This window comes from Bos indicus x Bos taurus, chromosome 20 (genome assembly GCF_003369695.1).
Source record: "Bos indicus x Bos taurus breed Angus x Brahman F1 hybrid chromosome 20, Bos_hybrid_MaternalHap_v2.0, whole genome shotgun sequence".
Lineage (NCBI taxonomy): Eukaryota > Metazoa > Chordata > Mammalia > Artiodactyla > Bovidae > Bos > Bos indicus x Bos taurus.
In genome coordinates, this window is record NC_040095.1 from 39,529,369 (window position 1) to 39,552,616 (window position 23,248).

At 40.4% G+C, this 23,248-nt stretch overlaps 1 protein-coding gene and 1 non-coding gene across 4 annotated transcripts in view; one reads left to right on the forward strand and one right to left on the reverse strand.

Annotated features, from left to right (window-relative positions):
- Nucleotides 1-22,977, forward strand: part of C1QTNF3 (C1q and TNF related 3) — a 32,513-nt gene extending 9,536 nt beyond the window's left edge. For 2 of the 3 annotated variants that reach the window (XM_027520316.1, XM_027520314.1), the window contains exons 2-6: nt 93-204; nt 2,543-2,697; nt 8,275-8,404; nt 18,898-18,997; nt 20,843-22,894. In XM_027520316.1, the coding sequence (XP_027376117.1) occupies nt 93-204; nt 2,543-2,697; nt 8,275-8,404; nt 18,898-18,997; nt 20,843-21,002 (657 nt within the window). In that variant the 3' untranslated portion in view covers nt 21,003-22,894. Of the gene's footprint in view, nt 1-92; nt 205-2,542; nt 2,698-8,274; nt 8,405-18,897; nt 18,998-20,842 lie in introns of all 3 variants that reach the window. The other variant, XM_027520313.1, reaches the window with a different exon arrangement.
- Nucleotides 15,290-15,396, reverse strand: LOC113879296. Its single transcript, XR_003507271.1, has one exon. It is a non-coding gene; the product is annotated as a U6 spliceosomal RNA (small nuclear RNA).
- Nucleotides 22,978-23,248: the final 271 nt, after the last annotated feature.

The following is a 23,248-nucleotide window of genomic DNA, read 5'->3' on the forward strand; positions in this document are numbered from 1 at the left end:
ACCTAGGCACCAAAGCCAGAGGAAATTCAAAAGTTCTAAGTACTCACATGTGCCTTTCTTTGAAGTTTCTTTTTGTGTCTTTTTTTTTTAAGTCTCCACAAACCGGAGGACTGCCCCCAGACTGCAGCAAGTGTTGCCATGGAGACTACAGCTTCCGAGGCTACCAAGGACCCCCTGGACCTCCCGGTCCCCCTGGCATTCCAGGTAAGGATGAGAGAGATGCGTTATCTCCCGTCTACTTGCAGACCATACCAAATCAGGAGCCAGGGGTGAACCTCAGTGATCTGGGATCACTTGTGTATGATCCAGAGCTTGCGCATGGAAAATCCAAAAGAGAGTGGGGTAGGCAACTGAGTTTACTGAGTCCATGAGGTAGAAGTATATAAGATATAGTATTTATTATCCATACCATGCACAGAATCCCACAGGCATTAGGCATACTGGGACCTCAGCCTACATGCCAGGAGGCCCTTCACCAGTGTGGAATGTGGAATCACTGGAGCTTAACAGGTTCATACTTTTGTTTCAGTGTTTCTGCCACTGTGTGCTCCATAGGGCACTCTAGATCTAGCCTTCTGGGGATTTGGGAAGTGAGAGTGGGGAGGAGAGATTGCTGATCTGGGTTATAGTCATCTTCACAGTCCTTTTCACTGAATGACACATCCTTCTGTTTGATTCTAGGTCTAGCTGAGTTTGTCTTCCTCTAGCCTCTAGGCGCTCCATGCTCAGCTATCTCTCAGTTGACCCTTGTACTTCTCTTGGACTCATGGGAACATTTTTGGGCTAGAGCACCATATGGCGGCACGGGGTGTGCTGTCGAGCTCCACTGGGACCCTCTGGAGCCACCGCTCAGCCAAATCTACTCTACTGAGTGGGGCTCCAGGCATGGATCATTTGGGGAACTCGCTAGCCTCCTGGGTCAGGCAAGGAGAGGGCAGCCAGGTCCACGACCTCCAAATCTGAGGGCCTATGTGACTCTGTAGTCTCCAGGTCAATTCCTGGGAGTGCAACCTTTTCTCAAGGTTTGGCAAAAGTCCTCTTACTCTTCTCTTACTCCCATTGATGTTAGTAGTTAAAAAACAGTGAGACTTAATTTTTCTTAATACCTTTGAGAGGCTTCTCAAACAAAACCAAATATAGAACGAGCAAGTGCTCTGTTAGACTTTATGATTAGTAGCTTGGAACCTATGTCACTGACCATCATGGGCAGCAGGCAGCAGGTGCAGTGATTAGGGGTAGGGAACATTCAGACCCTCCTAAAATCTTCTTAGGTCTACACTCTTCTGAGGCCAGAGGATGGACTGGCTTTGACCTCATGTTTCCCATCAGAAACAGTTTTGTCATCAGCACGTTAACCTGCAAATACAGTCAAAGTTCATCAGTATGGAAGAATTGCAAGCTTGTTATGAAACCTGACCAAAGGTGGCACACAATGGCAGAAGGGCCTGGAATTCAACAAGTGTAAAAATAAAGGAAGAGGTGTAGAAATTCCCTCTGAGTAAAGAGTTGAAATCATTATCCAAGTCTTGCTTTCAAGATTATTGTTATAATTTTCATCAATGATTTACTTTTCCTTCAGTTATAAAAGTGGTACATATTATTGTAGAAATTTTTAAAAATGCAGAAAGTTATATAGGATAATACAAAAATCACTTGTGTTCCATCCACTTAGAAAAAAGATTGCTATTGTTTGGTTGCTAAGTCCCGTCCAACTCTTTGCGACCCCATGGACTGTAGCCTGCCAGGCTCTTCTGTCCATGGGATTTCCCAGGCAAAATGAATCACTGTAAAATATTTTTATGTAATTTGTTATAGTTTTTCCCCCTTTGGATAAAGCATGTATATATATATACATATATATATGTATATGTAATATACATACCTACACGTAGTATCATGGGAACCCTGTTGATTCGTAGCCTCTTTTATCTAAAACATATGTTATTTAATATTTTTCTTCATCATTATTTTTTTTGTGACTATATAACATTATTTACTGGGATATATATATATATATATATATACCGTTTTTAAACAATTCTGTTTACAAATCCTTTATTATTATTATTATTTTGGCTGTGCCATGCAGCTTGCAGGATTATAGTTCCCTGGCCAGGGATAGAACTCATGCCCCCTACGGTGAAAACACAGAGTTTTAAGCACTAGACCACCAGTGAATTCCCTACCATTTTAAAATTTTACCCTTTCAGTATTGATGGACATTTAGGTGGTTTCTAATCTTTGCTATTATAAAGGATCCTTTGATAATCAGTCTTCTATGCAACTATTCTTCCAAGTCTTGCTTTATAGGAAAAATAGGCTTTAGAATCTGGAGACTTAAGAGTATCTAAGTCTGTTTTCATTGTTCCATTTAAGAGAGATCCTATTCCATGATGACCTCATGGCTGTGTTTAGGCTTGTTTCAAATGGTCCCCTTATGCCATTGAATCTGTATTATTGAAGAAAGGAACTATGTTTCTATAGAAATAGACAGTGAGTATGAGTGACTAGGCTTTCTCATGATGATGTCTGGTTGTTTAAGGAAACCATGGGAACAATGGCAATAACGGAGCCACTGGCCACGAAGGGGCCAAAGGTGAGAAAGGAGACAAAGGCGACCTGGGACCACGAGGGGAGCGTGGGCAGCATGGCCCCAAAGGAGAGAAGGGCTACCCGGGGATTCCACCAGAACTGCAGGTAAACCATCTTGGCACGTCTCCAGGTGACCCTTAGGGTCCAGGAGTCAGAAGGCTTGAGTGTTTTTTCATCCTCAGTGTTGAGTAAACAAACCCTGTCTCAATGTGTTCATCTCAGTCTTTTCACCACAGGATATTTGCCTAAGACCAATGCTGTCAAAGTGCTTTGAAATCATTCTTAGGGAGAAGAGAAATGTACGAAGGGTGAAATTCAGCACCCTCTTTAGACCAAATACAGAGTAACCCTGAACATCAGCTAATTTCCACTTTCCAAATGAAAACATACGTGCAATAAAAAGGTTTTTGGCAACTTGAATATATAAACTTTTAGATGCATGAAATATTATTAGACACTTGACCATCCCATTTATTTATCAATTTTGTTACATTTGCATGTTTAGGTCACACGGATAGATATTAATGCACAAATACTGCTGTCTATCAAATCAGCCATTAACTGCCATTGTGCCATTAACTTTTACTTAAATTTTCTCATCAGTATCTTCTTTATCACTAAAGACATTCTGAGCCCTTCACCTACATATTTCCAGACTAGACCATATTCACTTCAACTTAAAGTTTTTAAAATTCATTTATGAGGCTATCATTGGACATTTTAATCTCAAGCCCAACTACCCATTTATCTGTTATTTCTCTTTTAAGTGATCTTCCGAAATTCTCGTTGTCAGTAACACCTAAAACTCACAAATGTGAGATTAGGTCACACCAAGAAAATTACTAAGTCTGAGTTGCTTATTTATTTATTTATTTGGTTAATATTTTTAAAATGGACTCCTCCAAGAAACACCTATCAACACTGAAATCTAGCATTTTATATTGCTTGTTTCTGGCTGAAATGTCTTCCTGAAATAATAACTTGTGATTAAAATTAAGTAATTGAGAGAATATACTGATGAAATAAAACTTATATTTTAAAGCAAGTCAAGGAAAATTTATACATAATATTTTCTCTGCCCATTTGGGCCTCCTCTCTCCCCTCTAGTGTGCACTGTACATCTGCATTATGCATTAACCAGACCACGCCAGTGGCAGAAATACCTACTCGACCATAAAGCTCAATTTCTCTTCTTTTGACAGCAGACATGTAACTCCTTAGAAGATAACACTACTTACTTACAACCTTATTAATGTTACTAGCGATATTACTTGTATTCTGCCTATTTTATAAGATTATTGTTTCTTGCATTACCAGCAAGTGACTGAGTCTCTGATAAAAATAGTGATGACTAGGGACTGGGGAGCCTGGTGGGCTGCCGTCTCTGGGGTCACACAGAGTTGGACACGACTGAAGCGACTTAGCAGCAGCAGCAGCAGCAGGGAACTTGAAACAATTGACCAAATAAACAGTTCTGTAAGATCAATGATTGTAATAGATACGGAAAGAAGCAACAAGGAGGAACCATATCTTGGACCATTACAGACTAGTAAGGCAGGTGGTCCAGAGGCTGTTGGCTACTGTTAAGTGGGCCTCATCCAGTAACAGTACATGGAGTGTCTTATCAAGGAAATCTTGGCTTGGCCTTGGAATGAGCATCCCCAGGGCAATGGGACAGTTGGTCACAAAATGCCTCCCAGACCGTGGTTGAAATTAAGGGCAAAAGGGAAAGGATTGTAAAATAAAGAGTGTTGCCCACCAGCCAGTTCTATAAGAACCAAGTTGTTAGCCACTGCAGTCGCCGATCTACAGTATACCCTGAAAGGAATTCAAGGTGAAGATCAGGATGAAGTACTTTGTGCTCTGGGAAAACTGGCAGAATTGGCCATCAGACAATTAAATCTTTTCAGGAGAGAATCTCATGGACCCAGTTTCCTGGATCTTCCCACACTTAGAAAAAAGCACTGAAACCAGTGACTAAGACGTCTGGTCCTCGAGAATAGCAGTCACCTTCTACTGAGATGCGAGTATGACAGCATGCACTCCTTCACCAAAACCACGTACACGCTGGTCTCTGCCCTGACCCCCTTACCTCTTCACAACAGTCCTCACGGCTTTCTGAAAGACTGTCTCCTGGGTTAGAATCCTCAGGTTGGCTCTAATAAAACTTTCCAGTTTCTTTCATAGATTATTAATGTTTTCATGGACAATACTATAACATGAGAAACTTTTAAAGAACTAGAAAGTACAGTAACTATCTGAAAGATCAGTGGGGGGAAAACTGCCCTTTATTTGAGCACATGTGGTAGTTGATTACCCTTGGATAAATTCCATCATTTTTCTGGGTCTCAGGTTTTTTTTAAAGGGTGAACTAAGAGGTCCTGTGTGTTATTCAACCAGTGTTTGTGTTTTTGTAACTTTTTAATGAATGCTGTTTAATAATTTTAATAACCTGGGGTCTGGGTGCCAGTATAAATTTAGAAAGAAAAGGAGACAGATACGGCTGCCCAGGTTATTGTTAGTGTTATTCAGTTGCTCGGTTGTATCTGACTCTTTGTGACCCCATGGACTGCTGCACACCAGGCTTCCCTGTCCAGGTTATAGGTACCTAATAAGATGGATGATAAACATTCTCAGGGCTAGAAATTAACCCAAATGTGTGAATGGTTATATTCTAGTTAAGGGGCCCTGTAGTAGCCAGTTTAAGGGAGAACACCTTGGCAACTGTTACCTTTGCTCTGTCAGCTTCTTGACCCTAAAACCATAATATGATCATTTGGGAGAACTACAGTCACACATTTTGAAGGAAGCCTTAAAGAGGATAGAAGATTGGTCTTAGGCAGATTGTAAAGGAGGGTAACTTCTGGCCCTTGATCCCCATTCCTAAATCTTTCGTCTGACGTCACCCCTTCTTCATCTTTCTGCATCCAGTGCCCTCATGTGGTCCTTCTGACTGCCCAAATCCTTTCTGTGTTGATTCTCCCAGGCTTGCCTTCCCACTCTGCCCCAAGTCTTCCAGAACTTCACGTTATTTGCTCTTTCTTCTCTCACTCTTCTCACTTAAAACTTCCATTCATTCAAGAAGATAACCCCCCAAACGAAAGAACTTACTGATCTAGGGGTTTCTCTGGTGGCTAAGTGATAAAAAAATCTGCCTGCCAATGCAGGAGACGAAGGTTCGATCCCTGGCCTGGGAAGATCCTACATGTGATGGAGTAACTAAGCCTGTGTTCCACAACTACTGAGCCAGCATTGTAGAGCCCACGCTGCAACTACCAAGCCCCCTTTTTTGACTTCTGAAGCCTGTGCGCCCGAGAGCCCGTACTCTGCAACAAGAGAAGACAGTGCAATGTGAAGCCCACGCACCACACTAGAGAGTGAACCCCAATCCTTGGCTCTAGAGAAAAGAACATGCAGCAACGAAGAACCAGCACAGCCAAGAAATAATAATTTTATTTTTTAAAAAGAAATTATTGATTTAATTCACACTCAGTTTCAATGACTCCTTTGGACAGGGGATTGGCATTGACTTTCAAATGTGACTCTCTAGTGGTGGCACCATTTCCACGTGTGAGTTATTCCCACATCACTGAGCACTTCCCCAGCACCACCTAGATGTCCTATGTGTGTGTGTGTGCTGTCACTCAGTCGTGACTCTTTGTGACCCCATGGACTGTAGCCCACCAGGCTCTTCTGTCCATGGGGTTCTCCAGGCAAGAATACTGGAGTGGGTTGCCATTCCCTTCTCCAGGGGATCTTCCTGACTTAGGGATTGAACCCAATGAACCCTGCATTGGCAGGTGGATGCTTTACCACTAGTGCCACCTGGGAAGCCGATGTCTTACAGTTCAGCTCAATTCTGACCCTTAAGAGCTCAGCCCTTTGAGACTGCTCCACCTTCCCCTACTTTAGGCACCAATCCAGTTCAGGCTGTCACCTGTGCTTCTGTCTGGCTATAGATCAAAGGTTCCAGATGAGCCCCTCATTGGGTTTGATTAATGTACTAAAGAGGCTCATAGAAGAACTCAGAGAAACATTTTACTTACTTTCTCACCAATTTATTATAAAAGGATATAACTGAAGAGCAGCCAGATAGAAGAGATGCATAAGGCAAGGTGTGGAGAAAGGGGGCTGAGAGGCACTCTCCCCAAATCTCCATGTGTTCACCAACCTGAAAACTCTCTAAAACTTGTCTTTTGGGTTTTAATGGAGGCTTCATTATTCAGGCATAAATGATTAAATCACTAGCTACTGGATTCTCTGTCCAGGCCCTGTCTTCTCTGCAGAGATCTGTCAGGGAAGGGCTGGGAGCAGAGAGGTATGGGGGATGGGAGGCACAGCTCAGTTCAGTTCAGTCACTCAGTCGTGTCCGACTCTTTGCGACCCCAAGGACTGCAGCACGCCAGGCTTCCCTGTCCATCACCAACTCCCAGAGCTTACTCAAAATCATGTCCATTGAGGTGGTTATGCCATCCAACCATCTCATCTTCTGTCGTCCCCTTCTCCTCCTGTCTTCAATCTTTCCCGGCATCAGGGTCTTTTCCATGAGTCAGTTCTTCACATCAGGTGGCGAAAGTATTGGAGTTTCAGCTTCAGCATCAGTCTTTCCAATTAATATTCAGGACTGATTTCCTTTAGGATGGACTAGTTGGATCTCCTTGCAGTCCAAGGGACTCTCAAGAGTCTTCTCCAACACCACAGTTCAAAAGTATTAATTCTTCAGCTCTCAGCTTTCTTTACAGTCCAACTCTCACATCCATACATGACTACTGGAAAAACCATAGCTTTGACTAGACAGACCTTTGTTGGCAAAGTAATGTCTCTGCTTTTTAATATGCTATCTAGGTTTGTCATAACTTTTCTTCCAAGGAGCAAGTGTCCTTTAATTTCATGGCTGCAGTCAGCATCTGCAGTGATTTTGGAGCCCAAGAAAATAAAATCTCTCACTGTTTCCACTGTTTCCCCATTTATTTGCCATGAAGTGATGGGACCAGATGCCCTGATCTTAGTTTTCTGACTGTTGAGTTTTAAGCCAACTTTTTCACTCTCCTCTTTCACTTTCATCAGGAGGCACTGAGAGTTCAAAACTTTCAGTTGGCTCTACAGGCAACCAGACCCTCCTGAGGGGCTTTTCCAAAATTACCTCATTAACATAACAAAACACACCTTGATTGCCCTTAACACTTAGGAAATTCTGAGGATTTTAGGAGGTCTCTGTCAAAACTGAGGGACAAATATAAAATATATATTTATCATAAATCATAATGTCACAGGTGTCTTTTATGGAAAAAACACAGGGTAAATAAAATTAAAAAGTTATTTGGCTGAAGGACTTTTCAGATCCTTTAGTATATGCCAATGGGCATTTAATAACTGTACATAGAAGATTTCGTCAAAATTTTCCAGTATTATTTGCTAATAGAATTTTAATATCTCAAAAAGCCTTTTAAAGTCTAATGTTCACTGAAACCCATGCTCACAACTATTGATATATACTGTCATTCCAGTGGCTGCATAGCATTAAAATGTTAAAAATCACCATGATTCAATTTTTCTCCATAGATTAATGTTCATATTATTCCCACTCTTGCTGTTACAAATATTGTTGAAATAATACTTGTTCTGAAACCTTGTTTCTCTAAGATAAATTGCCTTTTACTTAACCTCTAACTCTTTCCTTAGATTGCGTTCATGGCTTCCCTGGCAACTCACTTCACCAATCAGAACAGTGGGATCATTTTCAGCAGTGTTGAAACCAACATTGGAAATTTCTTTGATGTCATGACCGGGAGATTTGGGGCCCCAGTATCAGGTGAGAGGTAAAAATAAATGAGTGGATTAATCAATCTAGCAACCAAAATGGGGAAGGAAGGAAGGAGGAAAGGAAGGAAGGGAGGGAGGAAGAGAGGGAGGAAGGGAATGAGTTCTCTGTATTTCTGGTTAAAACATACATATATATATATAAAACACATACACATATATATACACACATACACACATATATGTGTATACACATACATACACACACATGTAAATATACACATATATACACATACATGGGGCTTAGACAATAAAGAATCTGCCTGCCATGCAGGAGACTCAGGTTTGATCCCTAGATCAGGAAGATCCTCTGGAGAAGGAAATGTCAACCTGTTACCGAAAGGGTGGTGGGTGGGGGAGTCTGGCTGCTTGCCACCAATAAACAGGCCAGGGGTGGAAAGGAAAATTAGCTTTATTTCAGATGCCAGCAACTGCCCATCCCCACCCCCACCCCAGGCAACCAATGGGGCAAGAGCTTTTATATACAGAAGGAGAAAGTTACCTGCAGAAACAGCACAGTCAGCTCTGACAGTCATCTTTAGTCATCTGACCAACATCATCTTGATTGTTGTAGGTACAGTTAATCTTCAGTTCCTGGTTTCCCAGGTGGCGCTAGTGGTAAAGAACCTGCCTGCCAATGCAGGAGACATAGGAGATGCGGGTTTGATCCCTGGGTCAGGAAGATCCCCTGGAGGAGAGCATGGCAACTCATGCCAGTATTCTTGCCTGGTGAACTGCATGGATAGAGTAGCTTGGCAGGCTATAGTTCATGGGGTCGCAAACAGTTGGACATTACTAAGAAACTAACACTTTCACTTTTATACATACACATATGTATATGTGTGTGTAAATACATATACACATATGTGTATATATGCTATATATCTATAATATATATATATATATAATTTTTTTCCCTGTTAGATTTCAAAATAAATGAATTAGAATCTGAAAAGACAAAAATATTTTTTAAAATGATGACCATGTTTACTTACATTCTTAACTCTCATTTGAACTGAGAGTTCAGTGAGAGGGCACAGTTATCTCCGACTTGAAAAAACCCTTTAGATTATATTCTCACAATTTAAATATGTTATAACTGAGTTCATTGCAATTTAAACATGTCATAGCTGTGTTCATCCCTTCGCCTTGACCCCCAAGGAAGTTCACATAATTTTTTTAAAACGTTAAAAAAATTTTTTGAGTACTTCTGTACTCAATTCCTATTGCTGCTGAAACAAATTACCACAAACTACGTTTAAAACAACACAAAATTATCCTCTTATAGTTCTGGAGGTTGGTAGTTCAGAATGAGTTCAACTGGGCTAAAGTCAAGGTGTGGCCAAAGCTGGTTCCTCTGGAAGCTCTAGTGTCTTGCCTCTTCCAACTTCCAGAGGCTGTCACCAGCCCCACAACATCTCAGGCTCTGCTTCCATTGTCACGTCACTTTGGCTTCTCAGATTCTGACCTCCTTGGCTCTTTCATAGAGATGGTGTGATTACTTTGGGCCTACCTCGACAATCCAGGATAAGCTCCCCATCATAAAACCTTAAATTTAATCACACCCACAAAATCCCTTTTGCCATATAAGGCAACAGTCACAGATTCTGGGGATTTTAGGACGTGAGTATGCATGCCTGCATGCTAAGTCCCTTCAGTTTTTCCCACTCTTTGCAACCCCATGAACCATACCCCACCAAACTCCTCTGTCCGGGGGATTTCCCAGGCAAGAATACAGGAGTAGGTTGCCATGCCCTCCTCCAGGGGATCTTCCCAACCCAGGGATCAAAGCCAGGTCTCTTATATCTACCTTCTGCATGGGCAGGCAGATTCTTTATCACTCGTGCCACCTGGGAAGCCCAGACATGAGCATATGTGGAGTCTATTATTCAGTCCCCAACAACTTTCTTACTTCTTGTGCCACAAGCTGCTTCAAGCTCATATTCCATTTTCTTCTGTCCCAGCTCTAGCAATACTCACTTTTCCAAGGAGCCGTGGTTCCTTTTGTTGAGGAGCAGTATTTAGAAGGAGAAGGAAATGGCAACCCACTCCAGTGTTCTTGCCTGGAGAATTCCAGGGACAGGGGAGCCTGGTGGGCTGCTGTCTACGGGGTCACATAGAGTTGGACACGACTGAAGTGACTTAGCAGCAGCAGCAGCAATATTTAGAAACAAAGACCCATGCTAAACATACTCATTGCTCTGAAGATGTCACTTCTTCTGGGTCCTATCCATGGGCAGGGCTGGGAAATACTATAAACTATAAAACATAACTATATTTATTTTTCTATCTATCTATCTTGTATGTTAAAAAACAGAAAGAAACATGAGTTAATTCTGATACCTCTGACTCAAATCCAGCACCACTGGGTTCATCCTAGCATCCTCTTTGTTTCTTTGCAGCTTTTTTTTTTGACAAGGAGAACCCCAACCCTCTTAATCTGTAATATATTTACTTATTTGTTGAACCGCGGTCTATGGGATCACACAGAGTCGGACATGACTGAAGTGACTTAGCAGCAGCAGCAGCAGTATACAAATAAAGTAGTTAAAAAATTGCACACCCATGTCCCATGAAAAATAAATTTACCAACTAAGGTGCAATGTTTGTATACATTTTTTTTCTTTTTATGGTATCTATTCAAAATGCCATCTTTAAAACCCTTGCTGTTGTTGTTTAGTGGCTAAGTTGTCTCCAACTTTTTTGCAACCCCATAGACTGTAGCCCACCTGGCTCATCTGTCCACGGGATTTCCCAGGCAAGAATAATGGAGTGGGTTGCCATTTCCTTCTCTAGGGGATCTTCCTGACTTAGGAATGAAACCCACTAGTGCTGCATTGGCAGGCAGAGCTGAGCCACCTGGGAAGTCCTTAAAACCGATCATCTTTTTTCTTCATGCCATTTAGTTCTGTTACTTCATTGATTTCATAATACAGTTAGATTCATTTGTCGTAATCTTATTTTGAGATTCTCTGATATTCTACTTGAGCTTTTAAAATTCTTCCTGCAGCAAAATGTATTCTTTGTGATGTACAGTTCTACGAGTTTTGACAAGTGCATAGAGGTATGTCTCCATCACTATTGTTTCAAACAGAACAAGCTTTCATCTCCCCATTTCCCTTGTGCTATCTCTTTGTAGTCAACCCCTGACAATGACTGATTGATTTTCCATCCCTAGAGCTCTAAAATATCATATAAATGGAATTGTCATATAGTCTTCTGGTATTAAATAGTAGAATATAAGTCACTTAACAAAATTAATTTAATATTTATTCATGTCTATGTATTAATCAGCAGTGTGTTCCTTTTTCTGATTATGTATTTCACTGAGTGGCGATATTAATTTATCCATTCATGAGTTAAAAAACAATTTAGATTATTGGTGAATTGACCCTTTATCATCATATAATGTTTCTATTTGTCCTTAATAATATTTCTGAGGTCTACTTTGTTTGTTCCCTGGTGGCTCAGCGTTAAAGAATCCACCTGCCAATGCCTGCCAAGCAGGAGACATAGGTTCAATCCCTGGGTCAGGAAGATTCCTTGGAGAAGGGAATAACTACCCAGTATTCTTGCCTGGGAAATCCCATAGACAGAAGAGCCTGGCAGGCTACCATCCACAAGGTCTCAAAAGAGTTGGACATGACTTTGCGACTAAAAAACAAAAACTGCCGGGGTCCAGCCCCGGTGAATCCAGGGAATTCGAAGGGGAGATGGCTTTGGCGATCAGGATACAATAGAATTAAAGATATAAAGAGTGGTTAAATAAGGATAGCTCAGTGAGAAAATTCAGTGGAGAAAAGAGGCTGAATAACTTGGTTTATGTGGAAAGCTAATAAAATTCCAAGATAAGGAATTTGCGTCACCTACGTAGGCCGCAGGCATCCTCCCGTTCTCCCGAAGGAGAGGAGACACTAAGGCCTCCCCGGTCGGATCTTAGAAGCCCAGGCAAAATTAGTAGGCTTGATGAGTCTCCATGCTACAGATGGGAATTCAGCCAGAAGGTGAGAGAAAGAACGACATGGGGAGACCAAGCTTCGGTGAACAAGGTCCACACTTTATTTTCCAAAGTAGTTTTTATACCTTAAGTTGTGTATAGAGGATAATGGGGGAAGGGGTAGAGTCATGCAAGGACAGCAGTCCTTGATCCTAATCGAAGCCAGGCTTTCTTCCTGCAAATTTATCATATGCAAAAGTTTAGGTGATTTACATCATCTTCTGGCCAGGAGGCCTGTTAACATTTTATGACTCTTTCTTCAGAAAACTAATTTTTCTCTAAAGGTGATTATTCTAAAGTTAGGCGCCACCCTCTGAAAGCATTAGATAAAGTTGCATTTCTATAGGCCAAAGGTGTGGTGGGCTGTAACAAGAAAAGAATTAACTCAAGGGTTCAAGGTTACAAACATTAAAGCTACTACTTACATTCCTATACACCAATTATATTAATCAATACACTCCCAGGGACACAGTAGGTAAGGGATATGGAAACTTAGCAGCAAACATTGGCCCAACAAGTGAAAAACCCTTCACCAATACAATTTCTAATCAATCTTTTAACTGCTCAAAGGAATCTGTATTCCTTTGTAATCAGTGTAGAACATCTCATGCCTCTCATGGTTGGGAGGCTGTGAATAATCACATGTGGCCAGAAGAACCTGTTCAGGCAGGCTAGAGGACTTCCAAAGGAGTTTGTAGGTTGAAACACTCTTGTCACACCCAGGAACTTTATTAACTGGAGCTGTAAGTTAACTCTTTTTCAGAGAGAGGTGGTGGGGGACAGCCTCCTGTAAATCAGAGGTGTAGGTGAGAACACAAAGCAGTAAAGTAGGCAGACTCTGGTTTTGGGGGTAGATGCTCAAGAATTTCCAGGGGGACTCCTGAGGCTCGATCCCGCCTTTGTGTATGCTGAGCCTCCTTCCTCATGACCTTTGCCACGGGTGGAGTTCCTCATGCTGGCTCCCGGCAAAAAACTACTTTGTTTAATACATTACAGCTTCTTCAGTTTTCTTTTGGATAGTATTATGTATATATGTGTGTATATATATATGTATATATATAATATGTAATATTATATATATTATTACAAATAAGCCAGTCAATGAACTTATTCTATCTTTCTCGCTTTCTTAATTTTTAACTTTTGCCAGTTGAATCATTTGTACATTGTCAAGGTATAAAATAATTGCATTTTAGTTTATCAACATTATCCTCTTCTATAATTTGAACTTATCCTGTAGTTATATATATTCATTGTTCACCATTGGTCATTTTTCCAAAGTTTCCCAAACATCTCTTTATTAGCTAAACTTTGTCCTTTAATTAGAGATTCCCTAATAGCTCAGTTGGTAAAGAATCTGCCTGCAAAGCAGGAGACCCTGGTTCAATTCCTGAGTTAGAAAGATCCCCTTGAGAAGGGTTAGGCTACCCACTCCAGTATTTTTGTCCTTTAATTATTTTCTCAAAAAAGCTTATGACATCAGTATTCTCTAAGACTTTACCTGCTTTAAACTGTTATAACCTTGGCTGCAAATAAAAACGTTAGTTTATATATTTTTTTCTGGTCCTGTTTTCTGGCATTTGGTCTGGAGAACTCAGACATAAATCTGAGCTTTTTCCTCTTATAAATGACTTAATCTTTTTCTTGACTTCCCAAAGAATTCTTTATCTTCAAAGTTTAGTGATTTTTCCAGAAGAAATGTTAATCATTCTGGATCAAATTTTCCTGTTGTGTCTCTTCATTACGTGTATGGAACCCTTCTTTTTGTCCAGGAGAGTTTCTTTGAATTATATCTTAAAATATAAATACAGTTTTTTCTTCTCATTGTTGTACTAAGGTGAGGTGGCATTGGGAGCAGTTTGTCTTGTGTTAGGAAATCAGGCAATAATGGGCTATATTGTCTATAGCATATTTCAGTTATAATAAACCCAATTAAAAGTCAACTAGGTTTTTATCATCATAGACTGGCAGTTCCGAACAATGTCAGATATAAGATATTCTTACGTGCTCACAAACAGTACCCCGTCCATCTTAGTACAACACTTGTTAACTTTTTTAAGAACTCTGATCACACTTTGTTTTGTTTTTAACTTTCCTCTGTCTTCTACATGTATTATTTTCTCTAATTTTTTGGTGTTCTTTACTTCCGTTTCATGTTTGCTTTTTTCCATTGGTGGCACTAGTGGTAAAGAACCCACCTGCCAATGCAGGAGACACGAGATGCAGGTTCCATCTCTGGGTTGGGAAGATCCCTTGGAGGAGGTACAGACAACCCACTCCAGTATTCTTGCCTGGAGAATTCCATGGATAGAGGAGCCTAATGGGCTACAGTCCGTGGGGTTGCAAAGAGTCAGACACGACTGAGCGGCCAACACACACACATCCTGCATAGGCTTAATTGCTTCTTCCTAGGATTAATTCTCCTTTTCTTCTCCCAGTTCCTTCTCTCTTCTGCCTTGTTTCTGTGGTACTATTTTAACCTTTTCTGTGTTTTACATTAGTCTTGTCATCCTGGTTTTCAGTTCTGCCTCTTGTCTGATCATTTCTACCATGGGTTTCCACATTCTGTCTTACAATGTTCTTTCATAGAGGGATTTCCTTCATTAATATACTTTTAAACCCATGATGGAACCTTTGGTTTTATTTTCCATCTCCCACATGACGACATTTCTTCTTGTGGAGTATTCTTTATCTATTGATAATTTTTGTTCTTTTCTACTTTCTAAAATTAACTGATGGTTGATGGGTTTCCTAGATCAGCACTATGCCATAGTTTCTTGAAGAAGGGAAGGGACCTCAGCATACTTCTTGGCTTGGTAATTCAATGTTTCCTCCCTTGCTGCCAGGGGACTCCTCATCTCTCTCTCTCTCTCTGTCTTTTTTAATATAGAATGCTTCATAAATGTGTATGTCATCCTTGCACAGGGTCCACGTTAATCTTCTCTGTATCGTTCCAATTTTAATATATGTGCTGCCGAAGCGGGCACTCTCCATTTCTTTCAACTACAGCAGCTCTGTGTGTTTTCTGTGTGGCCACACTCTTCTGTCTTCCCAGACTACACCGGGTCTAGAAAAACATGAAGCCAGCCTTGCGCTTGCCAGTTCCTTTGCCTCCTATCTGCTGGCAGATCCCAGGATCCACCATTGCAGAAGGACTTTTCACACTTTCTGTACTTTATCTGGCAAACTTCCTCCCAAACATAACTTTTGCTTTATCCCGGCTCTGCTCAAGGGAGCTTCTTTTCAGCATCAGTACTTCAGAGTGACCCTTCTGTACTGGGGGTTAGGGGAGGGCACTTTCCTGGGAATTGTTTGAGATCTGCTGCCACTTGGCCTTCTCAAAATTCCTTGCCCAACCTCCATGTTGCCTCCGTGTGACTCTGCCTGCTATCACTGACATAGGACAGCACTTAACTGATACTTCAAGTTGATTGATTTTCTTTCCGGTCTCCTAGTTTTGCAGAGCATGGATATTTTTGGTGCTTGTTTTCAATTTTCTTTGTCTCTGTCTATGCCATTGAGAAGGAAAAGAAGAATATTCTGATGGAGGCAGTGGCCATGTTAGATTTGTCACAAATACTTTTAATGTGTGCTTTGATTTATTTTTCTACCCAGCTGAAGTCAGAAATGAGCTGACATATGAAGTGAAAGAAGCAATCTTTCATCACCCTTCAGTTAGCTTTAAACCTTTTTATGTGATTTTCTGCTCTGAAGATTTGTGTTAAATTTTCCTATAACTGTTTTGTTAAACACTTCTAGATATGCCCAATGAGTGGTTCCATTGCTTTCAATGATTTTATAATTGAAGCTCAAGGATTTAGTTGTTTTTTAGAATTTTCTTGGGCTGGACATAATTTGGACAATAACAACCATCATTAGACTCCCACTTTACTGTTTAAACTTTGAATTGATTATAAATGACCATATGAGAGTTATGGGACAGAGAAGGTTGAATTTCACATGAAGATGTAAAAACCAGAGTGAAAATATATTGTCTCTGATTTCAGTATGTTCCCTTGCAGAGAAAAGCCATGTGTGGATGTAATATAGATGCACTTTTATATTTCCAATTCTAGTCATTTCATTTATTTGCCATCTGGTTTCTTAGTGTTTCTAATATACCTCTACATCTATTTTTTTTAATAGCAGTCATCATTTTTCTTCAGGAAAAGTAATATTTTTTTTCTGTCATTTTTATTCCCACTTTATCTTCTTGAGGCATTGAAAGTTGTGTGTGTAAGTAATAAGTTTTGTAAAATGCAAAAAACTGCATACGTAGAAATTATTTTATTTGAGTCTCTGATTTCTATCTGCCTTTATCTTTCATCTATAGATCCACCTTTAGGCATATGAATGGATGTGGCTTATTTTTATACTGTATCTTTTATTCTCAGCGCATTGAAAATGCAAGCCTGGCTCCAAATTAAGCAAAATCATACATCTCAATGGACATGAGTTTGGGTGAACTCCGGGAGTTGGTGATGGACAGGGAAGCCTGGTGTGCTGCAATCTATGGGGTCACAAAGAGTCAGATATGACTTAGCGACTAAACTGAACTGAACTGATAACATCTGTATGTGGTTTAACTTGACTCAGAGGCAGATGGATCAACATGGTAGCCTTATAGCTTCTCTTTTACTTGATTGCACCTTTGGAAAACAGCATAGAACTGTGTGGTGCTTTTTTTTTTTTTTCCTTCCAGATGTTTCTGGGTTTTTCTTTCACAAAGTATACTATGGTCTGATTGTGTTCCCCCAAAACTCACATACTGAAAACCTGATGCCCAAGATGATGGGGTTAGGCATCACAATGAACTCTCATAAATGGAATTAGTGCCCTCAGAGAAGAGACCCCACAGAGTCTATGGGGTCCATTCTGCTATGAGAGGACACAACCAGAACTCAGTGACCTGAAAGAGGGCCCTAACCTGGTCTTGGAATTTCAGCCTCCAGAAATTTATTTCCTGTGAGAAATAAATGTGTTGCTATTTCTAAGCTACTAAGTCTGTCTGGGGCTTCCCAAGTGGTGCAGTGGCAGAATCCACCTGCCAGTGCAGGAGATGCAAGAGACCCGGGTTCAATCCTTGGGTTGGGAAGACCCTCTGGAGGAGGAAATGGCAACCCACTCCAATATTCTTGCCTGGGGAATCCCATGGACAGAGGACCCTGGTGGGCTACAGTCCATGGAGTCTCAAAGAGTCAGAGCAACTGAGCACGAGCTGTCTGTTGTATTTGGTTATAGCAGCTCAAATACATTAAGGCAAGGCTATTAGTTTAAACATGTAACATGGAAATCAGTAAGAATGTGCTACTTTATGTTCATTCATCTTTCTAAAATGCACTCTCAAAACCAAGATCATTTGAAGTTAGGAAGATTTTCCTTTTCATTCGTCTCTCTACTATTGGATTCCTCTTAATCTTTCAGTAAAAGTATTTTCTAAACTGGTATTTAAAGTGAATCAGGTATATTAAGTTGCTTTCAATTAGCAACCCTAGGCCCTTATGAGAAAACTAACATATTTTAAAGTGTGTTCGTCTTTTTTAAATGAAAAGTGTTCATATTTTTAGTAGTAAGGTCACGCTGCTCAGTCAAAGTTCAATCTATTTATTATACATAATTTCACCTACTTACAGTGAATAACATGAGAAATCGCTGCAGTCATTAGAAGTGATGAACGTTTCTCTGTGCCATATGACTTCCTTATCTTTGGTTAATGGTAGTGCTGTCCTTGGGTCATTTTGTCAGGCCACAGGAGGCCATGGGTAGCTTCATGCTGGGCTCTCTACTGTGTTCATATATGTTCTGAGGAAGGTGCTGCTGATGGTTACTCTAAACCTAAGGGACAGGCTTTTATACCTTATTCTATGCACTGAGAAAGTCTCATAAAAATTTAAAGGAGTTTGAAGGTGCAAGCAGATAAATGGATACTCATAGGAATAAAGGCCAAGAAGAACCTGCATAACAGGAATTCTCCAGTGGTCCAGTGGCTAAGACTCTGTGCTCCCAGTTCAGGGGCCTGAGGTCCAATCCGTGGTCAGGGAACTAGATCCCACATGGCACAACAAAGAGTTCTCATGCTGAAACTAAAGATCTCACATGCCGCAATGAAGACTGAAGATCCTGAGTGCCGTAACTAAGACCAAGGACAGCCAAAAAAAAAAAAAAAAAAAACACGAAAAACACGAGCTTCCCTGATAGCTCAGATGGTAAAGAATCTCCAGTTTCAATTGCTGGGAAGGGAAGATTCCCTGGAGAAGGAAATGGCCTGGAGAATTCCATGGACAGAAGAGCCTGGTGAGCTACAGTCCATGTGGTTGCAAAGAGTCAGACAGAACCAAGCAAAAAAAAAAAAAGAAAGAAAGAAAGAACCTACATACCACTTAGAATAGCAATAAATGAAATGTGAAGTCCAGTGACATGAATGTGAGGTCCCAGTCCTCAGTGTTCAATAGTTAACATAAGTGTGGATTCATATCTGCCTCTTCCAGGTGTGTACTTCTTCACCTTCAGCATGATGAAGCATGAGGATGTGGAGGAAGTGTATGTATACCTCATGCACAATGGCAACACGGTCTTCAGCATGTACAGGTAAGTGGTCTTTCCTAGCGTAGGTATGCACGCTGCCATTGTTTGCTCAAAGGATAGCCAATGTCAGGACGTGAATAGGATTCAACAGAGACCAGCACAAACTTTGTTATCCAGAGCTCCCATACACAAGTACATGGTCAGATTACCGTTACTCTTTGTGGGGCAGTGAATCTGATAAACTTGAAAACATGCAGGTTGATAAGAGGTCTTAAGTTGATTACTAGCAACGCTCATCATAACTAATTATTTGCATTCTTTTCTTAACTCTTTCTTTCCTTCTCTCTCAGGCTTTCCTTCTCTCTCAGGCTTTCCTTCTCCTTTCCTACTCTCTGCTCCGTTTGCCTAGAGTTTAGCTCTCTTGATGGCCTTCTCTATCATCCCTGGAGCTGGCAGATTAAGAGCTGGGAACCAGTCTCCCTCTTTAGGCTGTGTTGCAATTCTGATGTTTATCTTAGCAACCTGGCCCTAAGGCTCCTTGGAGAAAAGTCCATATAAAAAAGAAAAAATGCACTTTGCTCTGATGTAAGCTTAAGATGTCGGAGAAGGCAATGGCACCCCACTCTAGTACTCTTGCCTGGAAAATCCCACGGATGGAGGAGCCTGGTAGGCTGCAGTCCATGGGGTCGCTAAGAGTCGGATACGACTGAGTGACTTCACTTTCACTTTTCATTTTCATGCATTGGAAAAGGAAATGGCAACCCACTCCAGTGTTCTTGCCTGGAGAATCCCAGGGATGGGGGAGCCTGGTGGGCTGCCGTCTATGGGGTCGCACAGAGTTGGACATGACTGAAGTGACTTAGCAGCTTAGCAGCAAGCTTAAGTTGTAGAGAAGAGGCAGAGAGCCAACACCTTTCCCATAATTAAAGAAATGGGTGTTGAGAAACTGTGAAAAACTTTATGTTTGCTTTTTTTTATTTTTGATGATTTGTGGGGATTGCCATCTTTTTTTTCTTTTGGAACCTGGCCTCTAGTAAGATAGTGTATTTGAAAAGCCAAAAGAGAAAAGATGAGTTAGATAGGTGAAACTGCTACAACAAAGAGATCTAGAAGACTGTGGCTTGAACATATTAGAATTCTATTTTTCTTGGCTGGTTCCAGGTTGGGGAGCAATGGGGTTGAAAGAGAGGAGGAGAATGTGTGGAAGTTGGATGGAGGATTGCTCCAACAGGTTTCTGAGGGATGTGGGCTGGTAAAAGCTTTTCTGCCATCTGTAAAACTGACTCCCAAATTTGCACTGGTCATTATCATTGCCATAGTCAGAAGGTGGAAAGAACAACAAGCTTTGACGCATCAGACATTCTACTCCAAGTCACCACATTTTCCCAGATGGTTTTCTCTAACATGACAGGGATCTCCAGCTTTGAAGCCCACAATATCTATTTCCTCATTGCTCCATCCCTGACCATGAGCTGATGCAACATGTTTTAGTTTGGGTTAGGACAGCACACTTCTTTAGATACAAATTCTATTGTTAGTTAAGGTGGATTGAACTGCTCTAACATTGACCCAAGGGCTTGAACATGATAGAAATTCCTTTTCTTTTCATGCCACAATCTTCAAGCACTCAGGTTTCAACAAAAGGTTTCCAAGTTCATTCTGGTCATTGTCATTAGCATTCCACACAGTCGTAATGAGGAAGGATCAAGGGGGATGGTTTGTGGGAGTTTTACTGGCCAGTTCTATAAGTGGCACATGTAATTTCTGCTCATGTGTCATTTAGAGAATTTAATCCAGATTATACCTAAATGTATGGGACTCTGGGAGAGAGTGGGGATAGATTTTGGTTAAGATCTGACTGTTCTCTTCAAAGACTAAGTAGTTGGTGCATTTTCTTTTTCCTTTTAGCTATGAAACAAAGGGGAAATCAGATACATCCAGCAACCATGCAGTGCTGAAGCTGGCCAAAGGGGATGAGGTGTGGCTGAGAATGGGCAATGGCGCTCTTCATGGGGACCACCAGCGCTTCTCTACCTTTGCAGGCTTCCTGCTCTTCGAAACTAAGTAAAACTATCAATAGACCAGCTCCACTACGGGGAAGACTTATCGCTGAGATGGTGTTGTCATGATCCAAGGGATTTTAGAGTTGATGGCTCTACATGTTGTATTTAAAAACATTTTTATTGGTTACATTGCTAATCACAGTACAGGTACATCAAAAATGTGGGATGACTCAGGGGCTCAGAAGAATAAACCACGAAACAGTCTTCCCAAGAGACCTTGACTAATATACCCAGCAACCTTTATTGCTCTTTTCTAGGCACCTAAAAGGGAATTCCCCTCTTCATACAGGTTAGAAATGATTGTTCCCATCAGAAAAGTCATTTGCAAAGAGTTTTGGCTGCTCTAATAACAGCTTTCAGGAACCCTTGAGGTTTGGGGTTCCTTATTCTTTGGAGCATTTCAGAGAATAGGGTGCAGTGATTATGGTGGGGACAAGAAAAGAATAGGGGGCACTTGCCTGGATCAAGGTACGAGAAATATTTGTAAAGTCTAAACTGGGGAGTAACACTTTGATCCAGTGGGTCAATATTCATGAATAAAGTAGATATTTTTTAGTAATTTCAGATAGCTTTTAGATAGCAGAAGTATTCACAATGCTCACAAATAATTGACTCCTTTTTAATAAGGATACTGCTATAATTAAATCTTGACTTCTAATAGCATTTATTTTTGGAAATAGAATTTTCCTATGATCCAAAATTGGACTTATTAGGTCAGATTATCAGATGGACCCTTTTTCCATTGGGTTTCCTGCATAACAATAGAGCTCTGTTGACTCTGGCCGGCAGTGAGTGCAGGTTCATATTGTGCAAATGTAATCACCTACTTTTCTGTCCGCTTAGAAATTAGCCTAATATTCTTTACACACACTGGCATGGAGTATTTAAGAATTGTAAACCCAGTCATATGCAGTCAAACTGATGTGTACAAAATATAAGGGCATTTCACTCAGCAGACATATCATAAAATTGCTTAAGCTTTTTTAAAAATAGAAAATAATATGGGAATTTCCTGGTGGTCCAAAGGTTAGGACTCAGTGCTTTCATTGCCAGGCCTGAGTTCAATCCCTGGTCAGGGAACTAAGATCCCACAAGCTGCATAGTAGGGCCAAATTTTCTTTAAAATCTGTGTATTTTAAAAAGTTATATGACTTCTTTGATTACCATATTTAATCCATTTTCATGGAGCAGCCATTCAGCTAGACTTTTGCCTATTCCTTTCCCAAAATCAATTCTGAAAGGATTAAATTTGCCACGAAAACTATACTCATGAGAATGTGCCATAAATTCTGATGATAGAACCCCAAATGAGTTCACTTTAAGCAAAGAATTATTGGAATATGAATTTACCTTGATGTTGAATCATATTTAAAATGCACTACAGAGATGTCCATCTAACAAATATTACATAATGAATTCCCTTAGAAGTAACAAACCCTTAAATTTATTTTCTGTTACAATTTGAATATTCACAAAGGCTTTTTAACTGTAAATTTACTTGTATTTGATTACCCCCCTATAGCTAGAAATGGAAATAATGAATGAGAGCTACCCTGTTAGCTAATTTAATGTGTTCCACATTCATGTCAGTCTTTGACTCTTTCCTTTTGATCTTCAAATATTTTGAAATTCTTCCTGAATCCATATGCAATGCTATTTTAAAGTGAAATGGATATTAGCTCTAAGGTGCTTGACAGTAATGTCTTTGTGATTTTGTGTATATTTTCCCCGTCCCACCTCACCCTGGTATGGGGTCATGGGGTTGAAGTTTATTTTTACCAAATTTCAAAACTTTCCTTGAAGTGCATTGCCAATAGGTAACTGAATGTTGCATGTTTTCCAGAAGGACTTTATATCTAAAGAGCATGCATTACTAATAAAGTGATTTAGAGTAAGATATTGACCTGGCTTTAAATAAAACTGAGGTAAGAAAAATGTAATAAGTATTACATGGAAATAAACCCACTTTTGTTAAATGTACTATTTTAGAATGTTTTTAATTAAGTTGAATAATCATGTAATTATAAGTCAGTATAGCATTCGGTCCCATCACTTCATGGGAAATAGATGGGGAAACAGTGGAAACAGTGTCAGACTTTAATTTTTTGGGCTCCAAAATCACTGCGGATGGTGACTGCAGCCATGAAATTAAAAGACGCTTACTCCTTGGAAGGAAAGTTATGACCAACCTAGATAGCATATTCAAAAGCAGAGACATTACTTTGCCAACAAAGGTCCATCTAGTCAAGGC